A 22,007-nucleotide genomic window follows, 5' to 3' on the forward strand; every position below is an offset into this window, starting at 1 on the left:
GGTGCTCAACCTTTTGGCCCCCACGAGCTGGATGAGTGGTGCAGGGCCAGTCTGCGGGTCAGAGCTCTCACAAGGTTGGTGCGTGAGGTTGTTCCACGGGGTTGGATCCCACACAACTGGATAAAGCCCCACGCTGCCTTGACCCAGGCCTGCATGCCTGGATTGGGCCCTGCACCTTCTTGGTCTGGTCCTGCATGCCTGCACACCCCATCTAGTGTGCAAGGCTATGCTCTGTGGGCTCCCCCTGGGTCCAGATACTGGGCAGCAGGGGAGAGGCAACTAATGTAGCCACTGCTCCAGCACTGGCCATTTTCCAGACCAAGGGGGGAGCCCAGCAGGTTGGACAATACAGCTCTGCAGACCCAATCAGGCCCACCTGCTGGGGTAAGGTTATTAACAAGTCTCTGTGTTGTTTCAAATAATGTGAAACCTTTTTCAAATACTGCCTAAGGTCAACCTTGCTTCCCCTGTTTTGTCTTAAAAGTATTCAGGAACTTGGAGTGGACGGGATGTACGGCTAGTTAGAAATGATTTGAGTGAGATCAATGAATTCAAGAGAAATTGGATGAATGAGATCACGCTGCTGTGCAGCATCCAGAGATGTTTACCTGAAGATGGGGGAGGAATAAAGACCAAATGAATGAGCGCCTTACCACTTCCCTGCTTTTTTTTTTTTTTTTTTTTTTAAAGCAAAGAGCCCTTGAGAAAGGAACGTAACAACTTTTTTCCCCCTTCTCTGCCTTCTGTCTGCAAGCTCCACTTAAGACTAGTCATTATCTCTTTACAGCAGGTGGTACTGTAAAGTAAAAGCAGGCTGTTGAGTCGAAATGAGCAGGTTGTTCCAACCCATACGCTTCAATCTAAAAAGAAGCAATGAGATAAGTATGAGACAGGTCAACCTTTTTCAGGCACCCTGGTTTAATTTCTGCAGCTTAGGTATTTATAGTCCAAACAGTTTATTGTACCAAGTGCTAAATTTACTACATGTTCTGTGCTGACTGCTATGAATACGGACCCCGAGGGTGGGAAAGAAGTGGAGTTGTAATGGATGAAGCAAAGCTATTCAAATGCTTCTCTTGAACTTCTTGGAGGCCAGTGCGGACCAAAATTTATCTGGCCCTGGTTCAGAAGTGGATATAGGTAGGGCAGCAGAACAGTGAGAGGGGAAAAAAGAGAACTTGAAGACAAAGATAGTTATGTAAGAAAGAGATGACTGGGGCAGTGCCTGGTAAAATTGCAAGAGCACAGAAATTGGGGCTGATGCAGCAGAAGACAGGATCAAAGATTCAGGTAGGGCAGAATTATGCATAGTATTGTAACTGAGAATGAAAATATTATGTTAATGCAAATAAGTGATGACTAGCATGATGAGGCTGTACTGTTTGCATGACAATAGTGCTGGCAAAGCTCACCTGAGAGTGGGGTCTCAGCAAACATACAGGGACAGATAGCTAATGCTACAAAGAGCTTACAGTCTTAATAACCAGGACAGGCAAAGATGGAAGAGGAAACAGTGATGTGGTGAATGGAAACGACCTTTTGCAAAAGCAAAATCAAAGAAGATAACTCAGTCCTTGTTTTTCATCTCAAACTCCTTATAGTTTGGGGGCACTGTTTTTAGTCTCAACCCTCCTTGACTACGCTGGTACAAATAAATGTCAATCTCATTTAACTGAAAAAGAACATGGGTGACTGTAAGTGTGTTGTAGACCAAAGAAATACTTCTAAAGTAGTCTCTCCCCCTGTGTCTACTGCCTACAATGTTGCTGAAAGAAGCTGAATTTTTAACAGTTTTGGGGAATTGGAAAGGTGGTCTCTGAGTGTTTTATTAGTGGCTCCTCCATCACTAGCTTGATCAAGTTGTGTCTTCTCCCCATGCCTCAGTTTTCTCTTAAGGGAAAAATGCTACTTACCTGAAGTAAAATGTTTAAACATCTATAGATAAAATGTGCTGTGTAAAAGGTAGGTAATTATATAATAATGTCACTGAACAGATGCAAGATGGAAAGAAACCTTTTTGAGTATCAGTACAAAGTGCTGCCAACAAGCGTTTATACTTTCACTAAAAAGTGACCTTCCCATTATCGGTCCAGTCTTCATGGCACTCAAAAAAAAGGACCCTTCCATTCCAAGTGTGGCATCATTTGTAGACAGAGCAAATTCATATTTAATCCATAGTCTTTACTGGGATTTTAATATTTGTAACTGATAGATATATATATATTTAACACTGAGTATTTTTTCTTTTAATAACCTTCTTTTGAAAACCATTTCACATAATGTTTAGAGAGCATCGTCATAATCAAATTTTAGTGTTTTTCCTCCCCCTCTGAGCTAAGGTTTCTAACCAGTTCTAATTCTACTATTTGGGACTGTTGTTTAGGTGAGGTTGCCTTAATATTAGAGAGACAACCTTAAACCACAATTTTTTTCAGGAGGATTTTGTAGTTATCTAATACCTACTAAGCTGCCATAACTTAGCCAGTGGCATTTAAGTTTATCCGATGAAATGTAAGCAGCAGCCAGTACCAGTTAAAATGGGTGACTTGTACCAGTTACTTGTACCAGTTAAAATTTTACAAGTGAGCCATTAAATGATGTACGGAATTAATGCAGAGAGAATGTACTGTGGTTAGCGACTGATTATCAATGATCAATATTTTCTGGCCTTCTCTCTGTATGGTTTTGCATATGGAATGACTCCTTTTTTCAAAAGCAACCTAGCAGTAATACTGCTAACATCTCCACCAGGAAGCATGAAAAAGGAAAGCTCTTTCTCACTTACGCAGTTTAATAGTATAAGCAAACCTATGTATTGCATGAAGAAGATAGCATTCCTTATTCCCTATTCCCACCTCAGTCCTATAAAAAGCTGAAGACTTGTTGCAAAGAGCATTGGCTGCAACTTCTAGCATTTTGCTAGCAATTGAATCAAACAGGCCCTTGGTACATAGGAAAATCTACAAGTAATCTAGCTTATTTGGCTGCAGCACAGGCAGATGTGATAAAAGCTGATTAGTGTCTAAAATGTGTACTGCTGCTACCCATCTGAGATCAGTCCTAAAATGCCTGGCTTGAAATGACCAAGTAGCAGGAAGTCAGTTTTGCTATAAACGCAGATCATACAGGAACGTTTTATGTCAAAGAATGTATGGTATGTATAATAAGACAGAGGACCAATAATCTCTTTACCCTGGACAACTCTTACCTGTAGCTCATACAGCCTAGATGCTGCAGGTAACATGCATCTAAATTAATATAAATTAACATGAATACAGCATTCTTTACTATTCATTCCATCCAGGAGGAGCACACACCAACTGCAGACGCTTCCTCAGCCTGACGAAGGAAGGGTATTTATACCCAAAAGCTTGCAAAGAAGATTTTTTCCAACTATTTGAGTTGGCCTAATAAAAAGATACCAGATTTACACAAAGAGCCTTGTATGCTCATGAACACACACACACACACACACACACACACACACACACACACTGCCCAGCCCTAATGTAGCGTTAGAATTTTTAGTGGGGTTCTCAAATTCCTCTTGGATGGGCATATTAACCAATTAGTGGTATATTGCAAAGTGCTCCTTAGTGCTCTCTTCTAGCAAGTATTTCAGAGAAGCCTGCAGAAAAGTGCATGCGTCTGGAACACTGTTGCTGAAAGGCAAGTTATATCAACCTGCTGCCACAGCTAGACTGCTTCCAGGACCTGAGCTAGCTTAGGTGTGTCTGCATTGAACTGCATTGTGCAGTGAAGACAGTCCCTGAGCACAGAGGGGAATCAAGTTCAGTAGTGTATTCAGGAAGGAATGAAGCCTGGATAACATTTCCAGTATCAGGGAACTTGTCTTCCTTCAAAACATGTTGAGAGGGGAAACAAATGAATACCTTCCACAGCTTTCACCCTTCTCTGGGCACTCTCCCTCCTGGTACAAGAGGTAAAATTGATTATTTATTTAGTTTGGTTAAAATACTGACAGCACATCACTGAGCTGCAACAGAGGGAAAGGAACAGGGGCAAGAGAAAAGGAGGAGAGGCATGAAGAAAGCAAATTGCACCTATCACAATTCATCCAATACAGGCATTTTTCCTGGATCCCCGGCAATGATTATAATAAGAGTACAAGTACTTTTTCTCTTGTACAAAGGTTATACAATTCAGCATCCTAGCTGTTCTATCAGTCCTTACTATGTATAACACAAGCTGTAGTTCTTCTAGTGCTAAGTGGCAGGAAAAAAGAAAGAGGTGATTATAGGGAGGAAAGCATATCAATTACGCTTCGCAGCCTACTGCTGGAATTTTCAATAAAAGAAGGGTAGGAGTTAGTGTAATTTGAGAGCTCCATGTTATTTAATTATCAGCCTCTGAATGATAAATAATGACAAGAGCTTAATGAATATGACATGATTAGAAGAAGGAGGGCTAGCGGTTGCAGCACTAACATGATTTGTGAAATGCGGATTGCTCTACCACTGATTTCTTATTTGGTCTCTGGCAAGTCCCTTAGCCCCCCTAACCATGTAGGTACTGCCTCCCTGCTGAGGCCAAGACTGATGCCAAGCCCTGCTTGCTCACTCTCATTCTGCATGCACTCCAGCCTGGCAAATAGACAGCACAGATGTCTTAAAGAGATCTTGAGGCTCTCTGTCTCAGCGAATCTGAGAACAATGTTGGGATCTGCGCTAAGGACCCTTCTGACCCACATTGCCAGCTTTGGACATACACTGAGCGAGAGGGAGTGGGTAGCTCTCATTTCTTAGCTGTCAGCCCAGGTTCAGCGCACAGCCATGGCATCTATCTCAGTTCCATATCCATAAAATGGGGGTAAAGGCTCTTCCCTGCCTCACCAAGTTTTGTGAAAATTATATAGCTTTGGGCACTCAGCTGTTACAATAATAGTAACGGTCTGCTCCAAGGAGCACCGTGAATGAAAAATGGGTGATGTCTCTAGTAATAGGGTGTTTTCCTGGGAGGAAGAGGGAAGCAGGAGTCTACCATGTGATTGCAGCATCGCCACCCACATTTATGCCATCGCAAGCTGTCCTCCACTCTTAAACCCACCAACATTACATGCCCATAGTTTTCATATTTAACTTCATATTTATATAATAAGAAACAAAAGTTTAGAATTGAAGGCAAAGAGTCTTAAATTTACAAGGTCTCAGGAGCACCCAGGAATTTAGGCTGGATTTTCAGAAGAGCTCAGTTTCCATTCAGGCACCTAACCAAGGGTGCAGTAAGCTTTTCAAAATGGCTCAGCAAACTGCAGCTAGATTTTCAATACCCAATATGCAATCCTGCCATTAACTGATATTTAAATGGGAGCTGAGCTGAAAATATGACCTTTTCTAAGGGCGCTAAGCATTGTAAGCCCCTACAGACATTTTACTATAGTTACTTCCATAGTGTATTTAGTGGCAATGCCTACAACTGCAACACATATTAAGGACCCTCCAAGATTTACTCTGTCCTTTGTCAGGCAAACCTCTCATTGGTCTAATCTTCAGGTCATCTACCTGACACAGTGCCTAAAAGTATACACATAAACCAGCTCTCATTCCTTAAAATGTTTTCATCAGAAATATTTTGTTGGTGAGAAGCCATGTTAAGTTTCTCCTTAGTTGGTTCCTGCCTGCAGATACAGAGCTACAAATGAAGCTGCATCATTTTCACCCTTGGCATTGATACGATCAATGGAGAAAATGGCAGCCTATGCAGAATTGGGAGCAAAGACAGGGATACTCAACAGTGTAAACGAAGAATTATGGTAGCGAATCACCATGGCGCTCCATGACCAGTGGCATCCCTCAAGGCTCTGTCCTTGGACCGGTTCTCTTTAATATCTTTATCGACGATGTGGACATTGGTGTCAGAAGCACACTGGATAAGTTCACCGACGACACTAAACTTTGGGGCATAGTGTCCATACCTGAGGACAGGCTAGTGATCCAGGCTGACTTGGATAAACTTAGTAAGTGGGCAGATGCAAACATGATGATGTTCAATACCAATAAATGTAAGGTACTCCACCCTCGGGGGGGAAAATAAAAAACAAATACCCGCAGCATGCGTGTAGGCTCAGCAGTGCTATGCTTGCTAGCAGCACTGCTGAAAGAGACTTGGGGGTCATGACTGACCACAGGATGAACATGAACCACCAAATCCTGGGTAAATCCCAGGATGTCATCCTCCCGCTGTACTCAGCCTTGGTGAGGCCGCAGCTGGAGTGCTGCATCCAATTCTGGGCTCCTCAATTCAAGAAGGATGTCGAGAAGCTTGAGAGAGTCCAGAGGAGAGCCACGCGCATGATCAGAGGGCAAGAGAATAGGCCTTATGAAGAGAGGCTGGGAACTATGGGACTCTTCAGCCTGGAAAAGCACAGGCTCAGGGGGACTTGGTGGCTGCCTATAAGTATATAAGGGGTGTGCATCAGGATCTGAGGGAATGTCTGTTCACCAGAGTGCCCCAAGGAAAAACAAGGACCAATGGTTATAATCTCCTCCAAGACCGTTTTAGGCTAGACATAAGAAAAAATTTCTTTACTGTCTGAGCCCCCGAGACCTGGAATAGACTCCCTCTAGAAGTGGTGCAAGCACCTACTCTGGACTCTTTCAAGAAACGCTTGGGTGCTTATCTTGCTGGGATCCTTTGACCCTAGCTGACTTCCTGCCCCTGTGGCAGGGGGCTGGACTTGATGATCCTCGAGGTCCCTTCCAGCCCTAGCGTCTATGAAATCTAAAACCAAAACACATCAATGCATCGTGCCTATTCTCAGACATTTCAACAGATGTTAATTATCTAGCAAATCAGATGATCTCCAGCCCCATCTGGAGTAAGGTCACCAAAGCACCTGGCCTGCAGGGTCACCTCCCTTACCTCATTCCCCTCTGAGCACCCCCACTTCTTTGCCACTCTCCTTCAGTCCCATTTCACCAAGCCACTATTCCCTCCTCAGTCATCTTTGCTAAGAGAAGGAAATTCATAACAAAATTAACAGGGCCATTTATTTTTAATGCCTCCATGTTATTCCCTCGTCTATGTTTCCTGTTTTCTCTGTGTTCTAGGATCCTTACCATGTACACATCGGTGGTCCCACTGAAGTCAAGCGCACACAAGAGTCTTTGCAGAATCAGGACATTCAACTGTAAGATCTTTGGGCCAGAGAGTGTCTTAACATGAGCCTTATACAAAACGATGCATGCTGTCAGTGCTTAATAATTAACTAATAAATGTCACTACTGCCAACACTTCCTTAGTCTTACAGGGAACAGATCTGTAGTTTCTCAGCAGGTTTTTTGACATTAGAGTCCTTCAGTGTTTTATCTCCTCCCACTGGTGAGCAAGGAAAAGGTGGATGAGAGTAATATAACGTGACTGATTTAGCATGCGTGAATGTAAGTAATGACTGCCTTGTTTTTGGTCTCAATGAAAAAGCTTAGGACCGTCAGGCACAGGATGCTGTCCTGTCTGAACAGGCGGCCTTATTTGCCAAACATTGAAAAGTGGTTAGATTAAAAAGTGAACTTGTAAAAGTGGCAACTCAAAGCTCATGTCAATTGTACCTTGAAAGGTTTTGCTTCAACTTCTCAGTTTACAAGGAAAAAAAGATCACTTTTTGTTTGTTTGTTGGGGGGGTTGTTATCCTTGTTATTTTATAGCTTTCACCCTGCAAGGCAGCAAGCAAGCAAACTTCCACTTGAAGGAAGCAAGCATCTTTGTAGCAGCACCCCATCTCAACACACAGCTGCATAGTACACATCAGTATACATGCATGATAGTATACTTTGGTTGATAAAAATAATTGCCTTTTGACTGTGGTCTGAGCACTCATGCAAATAAGTGAGAAAAATGCAGGCATGTACACAAGTAAAGTAAAATAGCTGCAGTTTGCTAGCAGAAAAGCATGAGCCAAAATCATAGGCATGCTGTTATTTAGCAAGGCTTGCCAGTAGACTAAATAGAATATGATGAGCCAGGTGCAGTGATTATGGTGCCACTGATGCCAATGGATTTACACCCATTTACAACAAGTCTGAATTTGGCGCTATACCTGCGTTCCACAGAGTCATTCATAAAGCCCAGTTTGTAAATGCAGTCATATAACTTACTTCTGTCACTCTCTTATTTGCAAGGTCATGCCCTGGTTCAGCAAAGCTCCTTAAATGCATGCATTTCTTTAAGCAGATGACCAGTCTCCCTGAAGTCCAAGTTGCTACTTGAGTGTCATGTTAAGCTGGAATCTAACCAAGAGCCTACGATGCATTGTTTCAATTCCTGTTTGGCATGAGAAAATGGGGGTTTTCAGTATAAAATTTAGCTTGGCCCTTTTAACCACAAAATCCACACAGGGGAAACAACAGGGGAACCCACACAGCCCTAATCCATGCTTAGGAATCATCAACTATCTCTATCTTCCATTGATAAAACATTCAGGAACTTTCCACTGATTATAAATGGAAAGGTTAGTTAAATAATCATTTCTTTCCTGCTGCCCACATATTTTTCAAACAATGAGATGGTTGCTTTTGCATCTGAAAAAATAATGCATAGGAAGGATTTTTGAAGACAGGCAATGATTTAAAAAAGAAAAAGTAGAATCAATAAAAAGTTGAGGAACTTCAGTGTGTCCTTAAAAATACTCGAGAACTTGACCTTCTTTTACCTCTAAATCTTTCTTCTCTGTGAAAGCTGAGCATGGGAACAATGAATGAGCCAGCCAGGGCTGCTGAAGGATGGACCTGAGTTATGTCTCTCTCTCACAAAATATGAGTCCTCTCAGAAGTACGTCGTTCTGAGTACATTAATTATTAATAATGATATGTTCCATTTCCCCTTTTCCCCAGTTATGAAACCTTTTATTGCTGAAGATAGGATACTGAGGAAGATTCTTTTCCAATTTATAAGTACTGTACAGTGCATATCTGTCCTTTTATAAGTTGAACCTGGTAGCTATGGAGATGAAGAATGTTAAATCCAAGCTGAGGATAGTATTTTAGTAGAGGCTTATGGATGTTACATGAATCTTCAACAATCAGATGCTTTAATGTCTATTTAGATCTTCTGTACTAATAGCCAAGGTAAACTAAATCATCATGGAAATGCAGGGTCAACTTTCCAGCAGGTGCACATACAATCTGTGGCCTCTATCTAGCAGATACGTATACATGGGCTTAACTTTACTCACATGAATAGACCCATTGAAGCAAATGCTTATTATTTAATACTTGTATTACAGTAGGGTCTGGAGATATCAATGCACTACTCTGGTAGGTGCTGTACATGCAGTTATGGAAAGGCAGGTCCCTCCCCCAACAATTTACAAATCAAATATCAACTGGCAGACAACCGGCATAGGAAACGGGAAATAATTATCAGCATGGAAAGTAGTGGTGACAGAACACCAGTTGGAAGCCATTCTCATGCATATGGGAGACACCAGGGAAGACACGAATTTTATGGAGAGATCTGAGAATGGGGCTGTTTGAGCAAATAAAATTAACTTGACCATATGTGTCTGCAAACTTGTGACCCTTGGCGATCATGTGGAGTCATCCCTTTCAATTGTTGAAAGAAAAAAAGAAGATTCTTCCTCTAATTCTACGGTCAGATTCCCAGCCTAGCTCCACTGAGATCATATGGCACTGGTGCATAGATGGTCTTTCTATCAAATTCAAGTTTGCAATATGCCTGCAATCTCAACATTACTACTCTGGGCCACTTACACCTGCAACATTCCTTAAGATCAAAACTATCCCTCTGCCCACAAAACAAAAAAAAGGTAAACATTTCCCCGCTTGGTTCTTATATGCCCTGACTTCCTAGATAATCTTAGAACAGATGAAATGTCATTTTATCCAGAAATCTAAAGGAATAATAAATTCAACTCCTGCTTACAGAAGTACAGTATAAACCTAAAATAACTCCACTAACTCTGGTAGAGTTATTTTAGGTTCAGAATGGTGCGAGAGAGCAGAATTCACCCTGAGGAGTCTAATACGGTAAATTCAAGTGCTTATCCAAAGTTAAAACTACAGGACAGATCCATGAATCCGCACTTCTCCAATGCACCCATGACATTTATTTAGCACCTGAAGTGCTTACACATGTAATTTGCAGGAATTACAGGGCCCAATCTCAGGTCAGGTACACAGACATACTAATGCAGGTAATGGAACTGTGCTGACTTGCAACTAGTAATTTAGCTAATAATATAGATTGCCCTGTCCTTCTTAAGAGTGTATCAGAATCCATTTAAAGAGGTGTCAATTTCTAATTAAATATTTTTATATTACATTTCCTTTATTGTGCTCTTTGCTACTTACATCTGAACTTGTATCATTTGTGAGCAAACTAGTATTCAGCTGTCCCAGCCTTTTAAATCCACAATAAGGTTTGCACATTTATTGTTAAAGGCCATCTTTTATAACTAGCATCAAGAAGTACAAATGGTCTTAAAACCTTACTTGAATGATCTTTCTTAGCAAGGCAATCAGTTGTAAACAGATGCTCAGACAATGTCTTCCCAGCAGATGACCTTTATGGCAGCATCACCACGGCCTGACAGTCTCATTATCTTTAATCTCAGATTAAGATCAATATTGGTCTGGAGAAAGTATGCAATATAAACCCCCTTTTTTACTACCCCATGGTAAAACACATACCTTTTTATTCAACTGCCATGATCGCACACCAATTACAGATATTTGCAAACCTTAAATAGCGTCAGACATATAGCATCTTCTGTTCATTAAGGCCATGATCCAAAGCCTCAATTAATGGATTTTGATTCATTCTTTAGAGATCTGATTCTCCTCTGAGTTCTGCTGGTGTAAATCAAAGGGAATCTCACTGAAACTAATGGAGCTACGCCGGATTAAAAAAAAGCAAAACCCAAGAGTGACAAGAGAAGGAGGTCTTTGGGGTCGTACTGATACCAGAGAAAACCCAAAGCAATTCCAATGAGTTGTTTTTTTTCTGTACCACTGCTGACAGTAATACCATACCTTAATTCACACTACTTCTGGTGGCAATGACAAGGATGTGCAAGGTCACTTATGTTCAGCAGGGATATTGCTGTAAGCAAGTTAAACACAAAGCACAAACAGGCTCCTTTGAGCTAACATATTCCAAAAGTGACCAGTGCTTTTGGGTGCCCGACTTTACATATCTGGGAGGGTCCTGATCTTCAGAAAAGTGCTCAAAGATCAGGCCCTGGGAAAGGTTCTCCAGTTGATCCCTGAAAATCAGTAGTTACATTTAAACAATCTTGACCTTGCATTTTAGCATACCTGAGTGTCAAAGACACTGTCCAAGTCCTAACCTGGTTTAAACCCAACCTGCTGAAGTCATTGAGAATTCCAGGTATGTGAATGAGTCACAACAGACCATTAATGTTTTCCATTGGGATGCTTACAGTGATGAGAAGAGCCAAGTCTAACCTTGCTTTAATACCACAGCAGCAAACACTATGTTACATAAGCAGAAAGCCAGTTACCCAAAGGAGACTTTGTTGGAATGGCGGAACAAAAATCCATCTTACCATGTATAAATGGCCCATGTTGATCTAAAGTACAACCCTTTCTGATTTACTAATGTCCTAATTATTACAAAACTACAGCTTAACATATACACACGCATGTGTGTGTACACCCCCCCCTCCGCCCCCAAATCCACATTATGGTACTGTGTTCTATTGATAGATCAGGTCACACAGGTAACAATGACTGCCAGATTTTTACTTGCCAAAATGACACTTCATGTAAGAGGATGTAACTGTTCACTGCAATAGAGCTATACCCCCTATGCCATCTCTTGGTCTCTCAGCTGAACCTTTACAGCAAAAAACACCAAACCAGGCATGTGCAAATGTTACTTTTGAGATAAATGGCATCATCTTTTTTAACCCCCTGTCAAATAGGTTGGAGAAGCCACCAGATGCAATATACTATAAAGATTTTTTTTTTCTCCCCAAGCACTCTACTCTATATTCCCTAGAACAGCAGGAGCCTTAATCACCTCCCAGTTACACCAGTGCACATTATTAGTGATGCTTTTAAAGAAACTGGCGTAAAATGGGTCCAGGCTAGAGGAAATTCAGGCTCCAGATGTGTTTAACATGGCTATTTATTCCAACTTAATCTCATCCTTGGATGAACCTCTTTCAAGTCTGCACTGTTGAAAATAACCACTGTCACTTCCCTGATTGTTGTAATTTAATTAAATAACCTTTCACACTGAGCAAACCCAAAAGCAAAAAGGCTCATTAATCTTTCTAGTGATTAGAGACACCTCAAGAGCTTCAAACATTTACCTCTCCTTCCCAGCTGCTGAAATGGTTTTAGGAGGATCAGGGTTCATACCTCACATTCCCTGGAGCCAGAAATAGTATATGTGCAGGGTCCAGATCCATTAACGGATACATCCATGGTCTCAGAGTTTGTTGGCTTGTAGTCCACATAATACTCCTGTAAAGGGGAGTTCATTTGCCTCTCAGACTCTCTGGCCTTTTTTCTGCGCCTCTTCATAAGAGAGTGTTGCTGGAGTTGTTTCATGCTGGCTGGGTAGCGCTTCCACGACACGTAGATAACCAACAAAATCATAGCCACTGAAAGAAAGAGGGCCACACTCCCAGCAATGATTTTGTGAAAGGAAACATGCTCATACTCTGGTTCCACTCCAGGTGTTGGCAGGTCCGGAGAAGGACTTGGCATAACAGAGGTTGGCTGATTACTTTCCAGTTTAGAAATGGTAGGTTTGGGAATAAAAAGTGGCCTCTGGGGTGTTTTAGGTGCCTGGTATGATCTTTCAGTGACCACCACCTGGATTTCAGCACAGATATTATATGTTTCCACAGCATCGCTCACCTTCTCACCCTGGATGTGCTTAGGGCCTGCGCATATCATAGTGCTTTCTTTATTCCCCTTGAAATTCTTAAGCCAAGTAAACAGAGGGCAAATGTTTCGAGTACATTCCCACATATTTCCGGACAGAGTGATGGATGTTAGTGAGATCCATGTATTGATGGTCTCCTGAGAGATGTTGGTGAGTTTGTTGGAATCCAGGTTCAGTTTTTGCAGGTTGGGCAGGCATTGGAACGTCCCGGGCTCTATTCCCGTAATGTCGTTCCCTGATAAATCCAAGTTGTGCAAGGAACTCCAAGTCCATGTTAACCCTTGGCTAATAGACCGGATCCTATTCCACTGCAAATAAATGGATCGAAGGTTGAAGAGGCGTGGAAAGTGGGCAAAGTTGATCTTAGAAAACTGGTTGTGCTCTAGATGGAGCTCTGTTAACTTCAGGAGGCCAGCAAAAGCATTACGGGATAAACTCCGCAGACGGTTGTAGCCCAAATCCAGAAAATCAAGGTTCCGGCAATCTTGAAAAACTCTGATTGGTACCGTTTTCAGTGAATTTGACCGCAAGTGCAAGATCAAGAGTTTGCGAAGGCCCTTAAACTGCTCTGACTGTAACACCTGCAGCTTGTTGTACGAAAGGTCCAGATTGCGGAGATTGGGGACCGGGTGAAATGTTTTGTTGTGCAGATGAGTAATTTTGTTGGAGCTTAGAATTAATTCCTTCAGCCTTCGGATCCCCTGAAATGCATCCTCATCAACCGAGCTGATATAATTATGGTCAAGATAAAGCCAGATGAGCTGATTCAGGCCTGCAAACTGATTTGATTTAAGCTTCTGGATGCTGTTGTACCGTAATGATAAGCCTTGAGATCCTCCAGAAATATTCTGAGGGATATCTCTGAATGCGTGAGATTCACAGTACACAATTTTGCCATCACATCTGCAGTTCTTGGGGCAAGCGCGCTGAGCCCCAGTGAGCATAACAAACAGCACCGTAGGAAGTAGCACTAACACCACACTCATGCCTCTCAGCTGCTTAATTAAATGGAAACCTACAATATTAAAAAGAAGACAAATGTGCATTGTAAAACTATTAAAATAAATCACCAGCAGATTACTTATGTCAATGGGGTTTCTACTGAGGCATTAGAGGTCCAGTGGATTTGGAGACAACCTGTTTGTCTCTTCCTTCATTGTTTGCTACGTAAATGCCTGTTATCAGTTCACTTCCTAGCCTGCCTCCCCCTCCCCACACACACACACTACCACCACCTCTGTGGTTATTCAATTAGTTTTGTGTGATTTATGATCCCAAAGAAAGGCCGGGAGCCTGTCTGCTCTTCCCTTGTTCTCATGTACATCAGCACGCTATGTAGTGGGTATCTCCTTATCGCTCGATGCTGAGGTTTTAACAAAAAACATATTTGTCAAGTCACCGTTCTGTACTCACCACAGGGTTCGATAGGAGCTCAGCCCCAGCTTTCGGTAGTTCAACAAGAAGTAAAATATCTCTTAATAAACCCAGCTGTGTGTAAATCTTTTCCAGTCTGCATCCCCCCCAAAACGAGTATAAATAGGAGCTACAGTGATCAGCTGACATATAATAAAGTTTGACTTGCCTTTAAAACATGCCTTTATTGCAAAATGAAAAAAAGTAGATGAAAACCTCACTAACCAGAATTTTTCATGTGGAAAAAAAATACATGCACTGTAAACACACATACACACATACAAACACTAGCCTACATGTGTATCTATATCGTGCAGCTGATGTAGGGACCCCAGAATCATGAGGATGCCTTCATTAATATACATATCTCACAATATCGTTTTCAAGATCACAATACATATGCATTATATGCATGTAAACACATCTACTGATATTTAAATATCTATTATTTTGTTTGTGTTATTCTTATGTACTGCATGTGCATACCTCGTTCTGTGTGTATCTGTATTTACACACTCATACACATATACAGAGATATGAGTATGTGTGCATATGTATGCACACACACTTTTTTTTTTTTTTTTACCAACATTGCATTAAGACCAGCAAAAAGTGTTAAGTTGAAAGAGTCATATTTTCATCTGAAACCCCCTTGCTGTTCCTCACTGCCGCTGATTTTAACGCTTTGCATTTCAGATGTTAGGCTGATCATTCTGCATTATCTATGCTGCTTTGTAAGAGCAGTCACATTTTACACATTCTTTGAATAATAGTGAGAAGTCTCAGAAATTTCAACCTGTACACACGCACACATGCTTTCTCAGAGCAAATCATAATTTTGGGACCCCCTGGCTCAGTCCAGAGTTGTATTCCCACCGATGATTTGGTTGCTTTCTTCCATCAGCAGAATTTTTTAAAGGACTATTTTCTTCTCTATAAATAGTCATTTTATTATTTGTCATACACATACACACAAATTCTGTGCTGCAGTTATTGATTCCAATTTTAAACCAAGAGGCAGTAAATGAAATAATTCTTAATCTAAAAAGCCCTTACGCGTCTCTCTCTTTCACTTTAATGGTTAGGTTTTTAATTTAAATCCTGATCTTTTGCTATTGCCTATGTGCCAGCAGCAGCCAGCTAGAAATATGTTCAAGCTATTACAGACGGGGGGGGAATAAACCTGTCACACTTGAAAAAAGAAGACTGGCAAATGACTGCTGGAGATCTAGAAGCTATATTAGGGATATTTATTGAAAGACCAAGTCAGCCTTCTCAAAACCACCTATACAACAAAATCACCCCCCTCTTGCCTACTTCCCACATGCTGCAAAGTGTTAACAATCCTTCCTGGCAACCTGCATAATATCAATACAGGCTTATCTAACATGCACATAAACCCAAAGGAAATCCTATATGTGCGCGCCTCAGACGTATACAGATACCTATTTAGAGGTGTGTGGGTGAGTTAGATCGTGAATGGACTTGCTGTGGTCGGCAGCTCTGTGCATGCATTTACAGATTAATTACATATAAAACAACTGCAGGGGGGAAGGGGTGTGTGTACGTGTGTGTGTGTTTGTGAAGAGGGGGGGATACACGATCTAAAAATATAATAGCAAGAGCAGTGAGTCACCTGGCAAAGGAATGCACCGCTGCTGTTCAGACTGTTCCCCGCTCTTGATCAGCTAATAATCCAGCTGAAAAAATATACTGTACATCTGCAGCTGTGCTAAGGAGGAAACAACAAAAGTTCACTTACCCATCCTTTTGTCATCCACAAGCGTATCCCCTTTTTTCTTCCTCCAGCTGTTTTCTTCTCTCTCTCTCTCTCTCTCTCTCTCTCTCTCGTTTGCTCTCTCTGGCTCTCTCTTTTTTTTTTAACTGGGCTCCTTTCTTTAAACCATCGCAACCTTCATGTCACAGCACAGCTGCCACTCACATCACCACCATCCGGCGTGCATGCCAGTAACCCACACAAAGTTCCCTAGAGAGGACAAGCAAGAATTTTGGGGATGAGGAAAGGAAGGGAGAGGGGAAGGGGGTGGAGGGGGGTGGGGAAGACAGGACCAGGGATGGGGAGGGTACAGCAGAGGCAAGGGGGGGGGGGGGGAGATACTAAGCTCTGAGAGCCATTGTGTAAGTCATCAGAGAACCATCAGCATTAATTGGCAATCTGCATTTAAAAGCTATAGCAAAGGTAAACCAACTTCTCTGGGAGAAATAAAAAAATCTTCCCCGGTACCTAGCATCCCTTATTCTGCTGCCTTTTGCCATTCCCAGACACAGCAATCCATCCTCCAGCTCTCCAGTTCCTGAAGCAAGCAGGCCTCCTGTGCTGTTTAAAAGACCCCAGTTTAAAAGCTATGCAGGATAGGTTTATCCATTTAGCTGGTCAGGTTTAAAGTGTTTTGTAGCTGTGCTGAGAGGCAGCTCTTGTCTAATTCAGAAGGCTTTCCAGAGAGTGATGATGCTCTGGAGCTTGTTGGTGCTAATGTTCTAGTTTGTGATACACTGAGTGCCCTCCACTGGAGAAAACAGATCACACATTAAAGGCATGAACAAGTGATCCTGTCATTGCTATGCAGACTTTCCTCTTTCAGAAAAGAAAATTAAAGACACAGTATTGCTTCCTCCCTCCTGCACCCCATCTTCCTTCCCAGATTATTAAATGTTTATGCCATGGATTTTCCTGCAATTAATGTAGCAGACAAAAGGCATGCCTAAAACACATCTACCTGACCCAAATATTTTTCTTGTGCAAATTATAGGCTCTTTTTAATTCTTTTATTCACTGCGGGGGGTGGGGGGATGGAGAGGGGTTGCTTATAGATTAATAATGAAAATGCTGTTAAAGATACTGGGTGGGGCTATAAAATATACAAATCTATCATCTGCATAAAGGGTATTTAATTAAAAGTGCTATGTTGAAATGTAAACAGACTGAATTTTTTTTTTTTTAATTCAGCTAAGTGCTTTTTGCCAGAACTTTTTTTTTAATTTCAATATATAATGCAAGGCTGGAGAGGCCTAATTACAGACACCTTTTTCCAAATTCAAAAGTAGTCAGGTCTCACAGACAGAGCACTGGCCTGGGATTCAGGACACACAGTTTCTACTTGGATTTTCTGTGCAAGCATAAGGACATCACTTTTGTGGTGTTTCATCTCCCAACCTTAATCTACCTTGCTTATTGTAGGGCCTGATCCAACTCCTGCTACATTCTTTGGGAAGATGTCAGCGGGCTTTGAATCAGGGACGTAAGATTCTTGATGGGTTGACAAGATTTTCCAGAGGGTTAAGCCCTCAATGTGTAGATATTTTCTGAAAATCTGGACACTTACTGACATGCTTAAAAAGGACCCGAGCTCTTCAGAAAATTTGTCCTCATTTGTAGGTGCTGCAGTATTCTGAAAATAATGGCCAATGTGTCTAGAAAACACTTAGCACAATAAACCTTGATCTTGTCTGAGGTCTCTGTATGCTACCACTATTAATTTGACCACTATTAATAAAATGAAATCCCATTATCCTTCAGGGCCAGATTCCAAGCTCATTTTTTCTAGATTTCTTATTCCTTTATCAAGCAAAAAGATTACTGGCTCCAGTAGGAATTTTGCCCTCCATAAAAAATGAGATTTTAATATTGCAATCAGTTTTAAATGAAATCAAGGTCACCAAACCTTCTCTGCTTCATCCCTCCCAACCATTCTCAGTCAACTTCAGGATTCACACCTGACAAAAGAGTTCAGTATTTGGTTTTCATTGACCAGGGCCAAGTGAAACAGCTCACCACCAATAAAACACAGAAATAGGCTCAAGTCAACATATTTCATCCTGTTCCAGAAACCCAACATCTCACTATTGGGATATGTTTTGATCCAGGTTTTGATTCTATCTTCTTATAATGATTTTGGTTCATTTGCATATGATGGTTCAAAGTTTTAAATTTGGATTCATCTACATTACTGAATAGTATGATGTTTTACAATTATCAAGATAAAGCTATCAAGCTAGTCCCATGTCAGAGGCACCCAATATGGTTCAAGGTTTAACCATAATGGCATGATTATGAAAGCAATGTGCCCATACCTACAATCTTTGTGATCAGCATCATTTTTGTTGTCATTTTGTTGTACGATAATATTTCCTAATACAAACGGTGCCAGAGTCTGGGATCCTGGGATTTGGAATAGATAGTTCTCTAAGAAGAACTATGTGGAACGTGGCCAAAAACTAAAGCTGAATTGAATCAGGTTTTGTTTTGGGTTTTTTTCCCCCCAGAGCAAGGAAGATCTAAAAAGCCTGCAAACATTTCTGTGTGGTTTTCTATCCTGGGCTTCTGTATCACTTCCTTTTCCTGAGACAAGAAGTGCCGGAACTGTCCTCATTCTATACTCTCTCAGGTAAGCAAGAAAACAGCTGTATTTGCTGCTATAAAATTCCATTAATTTTTCCTACTAAAATTTTGATTTTTAACTGGAAAACCATAATCCCTCAAACTGCAATCTCTAGCAGTTCCAGCAATGTCCACCCCCCAAAATGTTTCAGTCAACAACAACAACAACAGACTGAGTTTTTTCTTTGTTTTCTCCCCAAAAATAGTGAGAAAGCTAGTTCAATAATCAGTAAATTTTACAGAACCAGACTAAAAATGTTACTTGATATTTCTATTCCAGGTTTATCTAGGCATGGGAATTACAGAAAACTTGCATGAAGTTTAGGAAAGCATATAGAGGTTTAAGATGCTCCAAATGACAAGGTGTTCTGCCTGCTATCAGCGGTGACCTGCAAAAATTCTCAATACTAATAACCACTAACCTTGTTCACACTAAAATCCATTTTTTTTATTATCTAGACCGATAACTCTGCATTCATTTAGTTAAGATCCTTATCAATATCACAGCAAAGTTTGGGGAGTAGGGTGGTAGGGGGTCATCTTGGACTTGAGCCTTTTAGCTTCACAGTTTTTTCTTGTTTCATGGATAAATACTTAATTATTAATAAACTACAAATAATAGTCGCACATCATTTTTACAAGGCACATGACATTTTCAAAGTGCTGCACTGACCCTAAAAAATGTGTACATTGCCTGAAATACAGATATCACTACAAATCCATAGCCAAATTCAGCACCACAGTCCACTGCAATTCACAGACATTGGGAGTGTCATGGTGGTATTTTCTGTCCTCCCTTACAGCAGATGGAGCACATTATGCATTAATGCCAAGTCCAGGTGTTCAAAAGTTCAGAAGTCAGCCAGAAAAAAAGATCAAGAGATGGATTTAGAATCTCATGATTTCTAATTCATGAGATTATAAAAAATAACGTGTTGTAAATTCTTTTTATTTGTCTTCCTGTTTCTGAGCATTTAAAATGTATTTGAGTACTATTTTAAGGTCTTTTTTGGAGAACTACCGGAGTCAAACTTACACATTCTTAACCCTGTACCTGTGAAATTTTTAGGGGTTCTCCCCCCAAAACAAATTATTTCAAACTGTTTCATATGATAAGCTTTTTAAAAGCCCTGCATAGTTGCATGTTAAATTTCTGTTGACTGCCACAGGGGTTGGACATTTAATTCTTGTCCACAATTTGAAAAGCCCCAGCCACTAACTGGTTGACAAATGGAAATACTTCTTCATAAAAACTTGATGAATTTTTTCTTGTTTTTTTTAATTTAATTTTAAAAAATAATGGCCACCATGTCTAATAAATATCCAGATTCACTGGCTGCTTACCAACGTTATCCCATTCATAAAAAATTGTAAAGTACATGTAGAGCTCTAATTATGAATGCCTCAGCTAGATCATTGTCTTACTCATTTAATTGATTAAAAAAATTAGGGCCTGGAGGAACCATTTCAAAAGCCAGGGTGACCTCCTGTATAGCATCTGCCAAAGAACTTTACCCAAAAATTTCTGCATTAAGTCCATAGCTTCTGTCTCTCACATTTTTGAAAGACAGAAAAGGATGGAGATTCTACTGCATCCTGTCCCCTCGCTAATTAACCTTCTGTTGAACAGTTTGAGGATGAGAGCTCTGACCATGAGGGCTTTGAGAGCTGTCGTTTATTGCTTCATGCCACAGTGATCCAGCAAACAGCCATTTCACGTATTTTCCGACTGCATAGATAGAACATACTTGCTTCCCTTGTATGCCTGCCTAACCCTGTTGCTCACTACTTCCCCTAATGAACACTGTTATTAATGCTTGACACAGGCACTGTTCAGTCATACTTCTGTGACTGAGACTCAGCATCTTAGGCACGTAGCTCAGATATGACTGTGCGCACAGGTATGTCTGTAGGACCTGCAGGTTTACTTCTTCTTTCTAGTCTGGTGCTAGCATAACCCACCTGTGATCACATGTGGAGATCTCTCTGCGTGAGTCTACAGAGTACAGGAGTATGTTACTACCCCCCAGCTACATAGCCTTAACTCTTCAGCTTCAATGAGACAGCTTGGGTGGATTCTTTATCTCAAGTAGCAGTAACTCCTGCTTTTAGCTCTCATGGTCCTTGCTTCAGTCCTCAGTGTACTGGTCAAGAGGGTGGTCATCATCACATTAGTACAACTGTGCCAAGTGAAGAGGAAGCTGTCTTTAAATAAGAGATGGGATGCAGGAGAGGGATCAATCACTCCTAACTCTTTAGCACCTGAATAGTCTACTCTCCATCATAACATTAGCTGCCTTCAAATCTATTTCAAAGCAAGTATCACTATTCATTTTCTCATTCATTTTAATTTTGTTTCAGTTTTTAAATCACATTTTCTTAAATAGTTAAGTAATTTTCATTCGTAAATTAATGTGAATAAGAATAAATGTCTGCCTTCTCTCATGTCTGTGTTTGGCTGGGATGATCTAGTCGGGGATGTTCCTGCTCTGAGCCAGGGGTTGGACTAGGTGACCTTCTGAGGTCCCTTCCAACCTTCACTTTCTATGATTCTAAGAACACAAATTTAGAACACAATCCACATATAAACCAATAGGCTGCCAGACTATTTGGAAACACAGTAGCCATTTGTCACCTCCCTAGCCAACATTTAACCAGCCACAAATTGACTTCATGCATATATCTTCACTTCCATCCCAACACCAAGCCCTCAAGTACAAACTTCTCAAAAATGGTCAGATGTAGGAGTTAGCAAAGAATCTCCCATTTACTACTCCGGGTTTTGGATCAGTCATTAGGAGACCTGTGAACACAGATCACCTTATAAACTTACCATACATGTCTGCTGATTCATACCATTATGAATCATGGGATAATACACAGTTGCTCTTACAGCCTTTTCTTACCACCTTACTGGTCACATCTGTGCTGGGAAGAACATGTCATTTAGGCAATGCATTAAAGGATACATCTTAAATGGAAAGTTCCCTAACAAAAGCTGAGCTCCTAGCACAGAGATGGATCACATTAAAAAATCATACTGGCTGGTCATGGCTAACTAAGGTATGGACCCTACCCTGAAAGACACTCAAACTGCTGTTAGTGCAGTTCATACTTCCTGAGAAGCACAGGTGCTAGGATAAGAAATATTTGAGGGCAATTCAGCAGCTGCTGTCTACCCTGAGATGGCTGATTGTGCTACCAGAGATCCAGAGTGATCAGATCAGGACAAGGTGAGGCTTTATATCAACCTTTATTCCAGCTTTATTACAACAGTTGACCTTGTACATTGTTACTG

General features: G+C 41.0%; 1 protein-coding gene across 2 annotated transcripts in view; it reads right to left on the reverse strand.

The window, feature by feature from the left end:
* LRRTM4 (leucine rich repeat transmembrane neuronal 4) overlaps positions 1-16,837 on the reverse strand; it is a 353,897-nt gene extending 337,060 nt beyond the window's left edge. The window contains exons 1-3 of one of the 2 annotated variants that reach the window (XM_019482445.2): positions 16,556-16,837; positions 16,073-16,297; positions 12,366-13,912 (exon numbers count right to left, since the gene is read on the reverse strand). In XM_019482445.2, the coding sequence (XP_019337990.1) occupies positions 12,366-13,912; positions 16,073-16,076 (1,551 nt within the window). In that variant the 5' untranslated portion in view covers positions 16,077-16,297; positions 16,556-16,837. Of the gene's footprint in view, positions 1-12,316; positions 13,913-16,072 lie in introns of both variants that reach the window. The other variant, XM_006274089.4, reaches the window with a different exon arrangement.
* Between the last annotated feature and the right edge of the window lie 5,170 nt (positions 16,838-22,007).

This window comes from Alligator mississippiensis, chromosome 7 (genome assembly GCF_030867095.1).
Source record: "Alligator mississippiensis isolate rAllMis1 chromosome 7, rAllMis1, whole genome shotgun sequence".
In the NCBI taxonomy this organism is placed as follows: domain Eukaryota; kingdom Metazoa; phylum Chordata; order Crocodylia; family Alligatoridae; genus Alligator; species Alligator mississippiensis.